Source organism: Brassica oleracea, chromosome C9 (assembly GCF_000695525.1).
Source record: "Brassica oleracea var. oleracea cultivar TO1000 chromosome C9, BOL, whole genome shotgun sequence".
NCBI classification, from domain to species: domain Eukaryota; kingdom Viridiplantae; phylum Streptophyta; class Magnoliopsida; order Brassicales; family Brassicaceae; genus Brassica; species Brassica oleracea.
In genome coordinates this window covers 53,118,990-53,125,797 of record NC_027756.1, presented here as the reverse complement: position 1 = coordinate 53,125,797, position 6,808 = coordinate 53,118,990, and the positions used below count along the sequence as shown (strand labels likewise).

Sequence of the window (6,808 nt, the reverse complement as noted above, 5' to 3'; positions counted from 1 at the left end):
TTTTTTTACATAGTTTGATGCTTTAAGTATCAATGTAACTCTTTATAAAACTAAATCTCAAGTAATTATTGACAGGAAATCAATCATGCTGGAGCAGGTGGACTGTGGGCTGAACTTGTTAGCAACAGAGGTTTTTGTCTGAATTTTAACTTTATTTCCTGTAACATTTTTCATGAAAAAAGAATGGTGAAAATAACAAAACTAAACTCATTGTTAAATCTTTTGCTCCAGGATTTGAAGCTGGTGGACAAATCATTCCTTCCAGTATCTGGCCTTGGTCCATTATTGGAGATGAATCAACCATATCTGTAGTTACAGACCGCTCTTCATGTTTTGAGCGCAACAAAATTGCACTTAGAATGGAAGTGCTTTGTAACAGCAGTGGTTGTCCATCAGAAGGAGTCGGGGTTTATAACCCGGGTTACTGGGGCATGGTACGTTTCATACTTTGCTATTTTCTCTGATGATAAATATAAAATTTCTATTCACTTCCATTTTTTTTTGTAGAACATTGAAGAAGGAAAGAAATACAAAGTGACCCTTTATGTGCGTTCCACTGGGGACATCGATGTGTCTGTGTCTTTGACAAGCTCGAATGGATCACTAACTCTTGCATCAGAGCAGATTATGTAAGAGCGAAACTTTCAAAGTCTTGTTTCAATAGTTTCCTAGTATTTTTTCAAGACTGGTTTGTTTATCATTTTTTTTTACTTCTTGCAGAGCTTTGGCTTCTGAGGTTTCAAAATGGACAAAGAAGGAAGTGCTTTTGGAGGCAAATGGAACAGATGATGGCGCAAGGCTTCAATTGACAACCACCAAAAATGGTTCAATCTGGCTTGATCAAGTCTCAGCCATGCCTGTGGATACTTATAAGGTAGGTTTGTTTACTTCTTTGAGAAACAGCCTAGAGTAATCAAGCTACTAATTCATATTTTTGGTTCGGTCACAGGGACATGGTTTTAGGAATGATCTTTTCCAAATGATGGTTGATCTCAAACCTCGTTTCATCCGTTTCCCTGGTAATCTCTAAAGTGCAAAAATACCATTTCACTTCATGTTATCTTTAGTAATATATGAATTAATTAGATGAAATAAGCTAAAAGACTTATTAATATTTTTGTGTCTTTTTTATGATTTTTTTTTTTTTGTGAAATAAGCTAAAATACTTATAAAGTATTTTCTTGAGTTAGGTGGTTGTTATGTGGAGGGTGATTCGTTAAGCAACGCATTCCAGTGGAAAGAAACCGTGGGAGCTTGGGAAGAGAGAGCTGGACACTATGGTGATGTTTGGAAGTACTGGACCGATGATGGTCTTGGTCACTTTGAGTTCTTTCAAGTAAAAATATTCTTACCTTTTCTGTAACCATATTTAAGTGTTGAATCATTCACCTAAGTTTAATTTTTCTAAGCAAAATATTATTGCAGCTGGCTGAAGATCTCGGTGCAGCTCCAATATGGGTGTTTAACAGTGGTAACTCTTCAGTTAACTATATCTTTAACACTTCTTCTTACTTCACTACTACATGTATTAACCTCTTTGAAACTGTTGCAGGAATCAGTCATAATGATCAAGTTGAAACCGCAAGTATCATGCCGTTTGTTCAAGTATTCTCATGAAACTCTTTCTTTTTAAGTTTAAGAGAGTGATTGTGGTTCACTAGTGAGGCAGTGACAAAACTAAAAATGTGATCTCTCTCTATTTTGTTTGGTTTCAGGAAGCGCTAGATGGTATTGAGTTTGCTCGTGGTGATGCTAATTCAACATGGGGATCAGTTCGAGCTGCAATGGGACATCCAAAGCCTTTTGACCTTAAATATGTTGCGGTCGGGAATGAAGATTGTTGGCAGAAATACACATACTACAAAGGTTTTTTTTTTAACCTTGTGTACCTAATGAAGATAAATGAGCGTTGTTCATATACTAAATTAGATAGACAATTTTATTTTTGTTCAGGAAACTACCTTGTGTTCTATAATGCTATCAAGAAAGCCTATCCAGACATCAAAATCATCTCCAACTGCGATGGATCGTCTCAACCACTCGATCACCCCGCTGATTACTATGATTTTCACGTAAAAAACATACACAAGCAAACGTTTATGATTGCAAATCAAACTGTGTTTATGCATCTCCTTTTTTTTGTTTCAGGTTTATAAACCTGCCAAGGAGTTGTTTTCCATGTCCCATAAGTTTGACAATACATCGCGTGATGGTCCAAAGGTGATAAAAAGATTTCATATTTTCTTGCAACAAAAACTTTTTTTTTTTGAATAAATGTTAAATTTATTCAACCCAAAATAAATCTTTTTACAATGAACGCATCATGTGCTTAGTGTTTTTAGAAATTAAAAGACACTACAATTGTAAATGTTTCAGAATCATCTAGAGGAGAACCATCTCCTCATAGCCTCTGCATATCTTATTGATGAAGCTTTGAACATTTGTTTGGTTCACAGGCTTTCGTTAGTGAATACGCTGCGAGGGGCAAACCAGATGCTAATAAGGGAAACCTTCTAGCCGCTCTTGGTGAAGCAGGTTTCCTCCTTGGTTTGGAAAAGAACAGGTTTTTTCTTACACAACTTTTTCTCGTCTTTCTCCGATTTGGACCACCACATAACAAACGTTTTTTTTTACATTTACTCTCCTTGTTTTTTGTTTGCAGTGATGTTGTAGGAATGGTAAGCTATGCACCTCTCTTCCTTAACACAAACGACAGAAGGTATGTGTATCTCTCTCACCTTAGTTACATTGAATGGTTTAGTCAGAAATCATCAAAGACGTTTTGCTTTGTTTTTATTTATTTATCAGGTGGTTGCCAGATGCTATAGTTTTCAACTCCTCTCATTTGTATGGAACACCAAGCTACTGGGTCCAACAGTTCTTCACAGAGTCAAGTGGAGCAACTCTTCTCAGCTCTACTATGGAGGGAAACTCTTCTTATGTTGAAGCATCTGCCATATCCTTCCAAAGCAATGGCTCTGATTACATACAGATTAAGGTTTTGCGTTGTTTTTCAAGTGTAATTATTTTACAGATTTTGAGTTAAGCTACAGATAAAAAATGAATGTTGTGGGTTGATATCCATATATATATTTGCAGGCTGTTAACTTTGCAAACGTGACAGTGGAGCTGAAGGTAAAGATGACTGGATTGGACTCGAAAGTTTCTGCAAAAAAGAAGAAAGTACTTACATCTGCCAGTGTGATGGATGAGAACTCCTTCTCCAACCCAGAGATGGTAAGACTGGTTGCAGTACCGGCCTCATATTCGTTTAATTACTAAACCAATTTTTTCTTATTGGTTTCCTGCAGATTGCGCCACAAGAAACCATCCTGGTGATGCCCGAGGGGAACTTGACGTTTGTTCTCGCGCCCTACTCGTTCTCGTCATTCAACTTGCTGAAAGAATCTTAGATCTGCTGCATAAAAAGAAAGGCACGTAGCAGAGTGAATCTATCTATGTCCTAAGAGTATTTAGTGTCACTAGACGTTGTAGACTCTAAGTGAGTGCGTGAATGATGATCGATGATGATTACCTATTTAGTTGAATAAAATTACCGTTTTCCCTTGGATAACTTCACATGCAATAATCTAATAGCATCATTATCCCAAAACTCCTTAAAGGATCTCTTAATTAATTTTTAATAATTTTTAAAGTGTAAAAGTGAGTTAAGAGACTTAGAAAGAGATTTGAACATTTAAATGGTTTATTGCAAATCTCTTAATTATGAGTTCTTAAAAAAATTATAAAACACTTTCATTACAACAAACTTTACTACAATGCACAATCAAAAAACTTCAAATTGATCAATGATATTAAACTAACCAGTAGCTCTTGGTCTGAAACTTTTTCTTCAAGCTCACAGCACTTCTTTCTTTCTTTCTATCTAAGCCCCGCCAACCGATTGACAGTCATGTCCATTTGCGCAGACTGCTTTTGAAACTCTCTCATAACCTTAGCCTGTTTTGACAGATCCAGGAAACATCAGAAAAACATCTCAGTTAGATTATAGAAACAAATTCTAAAAAACAAATCTGATTAGTGTTAAATAAAAAGGAATCAGACCTTGCTCATAGCTGCCAATCTATAGCCTCCCACTTACGCGTTTTCGGATCGTAGACAGAGTCTTCCTCCCCCTCGTTACTCGTAACGTAAACCTTCCCTCCGATAATCTCTAGTTTTTTAATCACTGAAGAGAACCGAAGCTCGCCTCCAGGGTCAGGTAAAGTCTCCCAGGTTCGAGTCTTTGTATCGAAAACCTCACCCCAGCAGCTTTTCGCGGCGGCCTCGCAGCAACCTCCCAACACGTATATCTTCCCGTCGAGTACGCATGCAGCTGGATTCACTCTAGCTACAGTCATGTTAGGTGCTTTACTCCATAAAAAGTTCTCTCTGTTGCGGACTAACATGACTTGGGACGGAGGGTAACCTTGTCTGAATGCGTAGACATCTGAACCAACCGCGCGAATTAGCAGTGGTACTCGAGGAGCATAGGAAGAAGACGGCACTTGCACAAATGTAGCTTTCTTCTTCTCGACTTGATCAGGTTGCACCCAGAGGGTGAACCACGAGGGACGAGGACGGTCGGGAAGCTGTAAACATATGGAAAAGAACGGTTCTTGTGTTTTGTGGTGAAACCGTGCGTGGACGAGCTCGGTGGATAAGATGAGAGAGCGGAAGGTCTTGGAGACTAGGGAGAGTTTAGGGTAGTACGACTTCGATATGCGAGCTAAGCAGTGTAGAATTATGACATCTGGAAGCGACAAAAATGACGGTGGAGATGGATTCGGTTTCCACTTTTTCCACGGTGGTTCGACTCCCGCAGAAGCGGCGGCTTGAACCGAAGATTGTAGCATTACGGTAGGTTAACAGCTTAAGTGTAAGATTGTAGCATTAGGGATATACACACGATTAGGTTAACAGCTAAGTTATTTATATTATCTTGTACAAATAGATTTGAGGTATATTTTTTTCGAGGGATGTATATTCAGATATCCTTCGGATTTAGTTGATCTATACGGCTTCCCAATTTTTAGAGTTAGAAACTTAAGGTTCGATATTTACAAATTTTTGTTTGGATTTAGTTCGGATTTAGGTTCGGAAACCCATTTAAATTATGTATTTTTTTTAACAAAAATCCAAATATAACTAGATCCTCAAAATTTGAAATTTAAAATGATATAAAGCATAACAATTTGAAAATGTAAGAGAAAATCAATTCGAAATGTATTTATCTATATACACATGGCTATATATATTGAAATACATGTTTTTTTTTTGACATCAAAAGTAACAATACATGTTTTATATACATATTATACATTTGTATTAAAGTATGCTAAACTATTTTTCATGGTAAGTGAGTATCGTTCAATTGTGTTTATAAATTAATTTAGTATAACTTCGTATACTCCCAAAATTAGTGGACTAATCATTATAAAATCGCTATTCTTTCAAACCTTTTTGAACCTCATAATATGTTAGTGCAAGATGCAAATATGCATTAAAACAATATTGTCATTTTTTTGAAATTTTCTCAAAATCCATATGGTAACCCCTACGAAAATATTGAGTTTTTGGCAAATACTTTATATACTGAAGCCTATAATCTTTAGTGTTGTTTTAAAATTTATAACCACATACTACATTTATATTAATGTATTTTAAGCTCTTTTACTTGGTATATGAGAATCGTTATAATTTTTTTATCAATTAATTTAGCAAAAATTCATAATACTCCCTAAATCGATGGAATAACCACTATAAAATCACTATTTACTAGAAAAACTAAGACAACAAAGGCACCAAACCTCATTGAACATCATCATATGTTAGTGTAGGATGCAACTATGCATTAAAATAATATTGTCATATTTTTTGAAATTTTCTCAAAATCTATGTGGTAACCTCCTACTAAAATATTGAGTTTTTGGTAAATGTTTTATATACTGAAGCCTCTAATCTTTAGTGATGTTTTAAAATTTTTAACCACATTCTACATTTGTATTAATGTATTTTAAGCTCTTTTTCAAGGTATAAGGGAATCGTTATAATTTTTTTTATCAATTAGTTTAATAAAACTTTATAATACTCTCTAAATCGATGGAATAACCACTATAAAATCACTATTTTCTTGAAAAATGGAGACAACAAAGGCTCCAAACCTCTTTGAACATCATAATATGTTAGTGGAGGATGCAACTATGCATTAAAATAATATTGTCATATTTTTTGAAATTTTCTCAAAATCTATATGTTAACCCCTACGAAAATATTGAGTTTTTGGTAATTACTTTTTATAGTGAAGCCTATAATCTTTAGTGTTGTTTTAAAATTTCTAACCACATTCTACATTTGTATTAATGTATTTAAAGATCTTTTTCATGGTATAAGGGAATCATTATAATTTTTTTATCAATTAATTTAGTAAAACTTCATAATACTCCCTAAATCGTTGGAATAACCACTATAAAAGCACAATTTTCTTGAAAAAAAGAGATAACAAAGGCTCCACACCTGTTTGAACATCATCATATGTTAGTGGAGGATGCAACTATGCATTAAAATAATATTGTTGTATTTTTTGAAATTTTCTCAAAATCTATGTGATAACACCCCTACGAAAATATTGAGTTTTTGGTAAATATTTTATATACTGAACGCTATAATATTTAGTGTTGTTTTAAAATTTCTAACCACATTCTAAATTTGTATTAATGTTTTTTAATCTCCTTTTTATGGTATAAGAGAATCATTATAATTTTTTTACCAATTAATTTAGTAAAACTTCATAATACTCCCTAAATCG

General features: G+C 34.6%; 2 protein-coding genes across 2 annotated transcripts in view; one reads left to right on the top strand and one right to left on the bottom strand.

Annotated features, from left to right (window-relative positions):
* The window catches only part of LOC106315346 (alpha-L-arabinofuranosidase 2-like), a 4,718-nt gene extending 1,144 nt beyond the window's left edge, over nt 1-3,574 (top strand). Inside the window, exons 2-17 of the mRNA XM_013753077.1 lie at nt 76-130; nt 232-434; nt 508-629; nt 721-874; nt 950-1,019; nt 1,191-1,336; nt 1,426-1,471; nt 1,553-1,605; nt 1,716-1,866; nt 1,954-2,072; nt 2,149-2,220; nt 2,457-2,563; nt 2,663-2,719; nt 2,809-2,998; nt 3,100-3,237; nt 3,312-3,574. Of these exons, the coding sequence (XP_013608531.1) occupies nt 76-130; nt 232-434; nt 508-629; nt 721-874; nt 950-1,019; nt 1,191-1,336; nt 1,426-1,471; nt 1,553-1,605; nt 1,716-1,866; nt 1,954-2,072; nt 2,149-2,220; nt 2,457-2,563; nt 2,663-2,719; nt 2,809-2,998; nt 3,100-3,237; nt 3,312-3,413 (1,785 nt within the window). The 3' untranslated portion in view covers nt 3,414-3,574. The remainder of the gene's footprint in view (nt 1-75; nt 131-231; nt 435-507; nt 630-720; nt 875-949; nt 1,020-1,190; nt 1,337-1,425; nt 1,472-1,552; nt 1,606-1,715; nt 1,867-1,953; nt 2,073-2,148; nt 2,221-2,456; nt 2,564-2,662; nt 2,720-2,808; nt 2,999-3,099; nt 3,238-3,311) is intronic.
* Nucleotides 3,575-3,873: 299 nt separating this feature from the next.
* On the bottom strand, nt 3,874-4,856 carry LOC106315345 (F-box/kelch-repeat protein At4g39753-like). Its single transcript, XM_013753076.1, has 2 exons — nt 4,066-4,856; nt 3,874-3,960 (listed from the first exon to the last, which is right to left on the bottom strand). The coding sequence occupies exon 1, from the start codon at nt 4,854-4,856 to the stop codon at nt 4,071-4,073; it is 786 nt and encodes a 261-aa protein (XP_013608530.1). The 3' UTR covers nt 3,874-3,960; nt 4,066-4,070.
* Between the last annotated feature and the right edge of the window lie 1,952 nt (nt 4,857-6,808).

What these genes read in the sequence shown, in the direction of transcription:
- LOC106315345 (XM_013753076.1), bottom strand. Translation starts at nt 4,856, where the DNA reads ATGCTACAATCTTCGGTTCAAGCCGCCGCTTCTGCGGGAGTCGAACCA.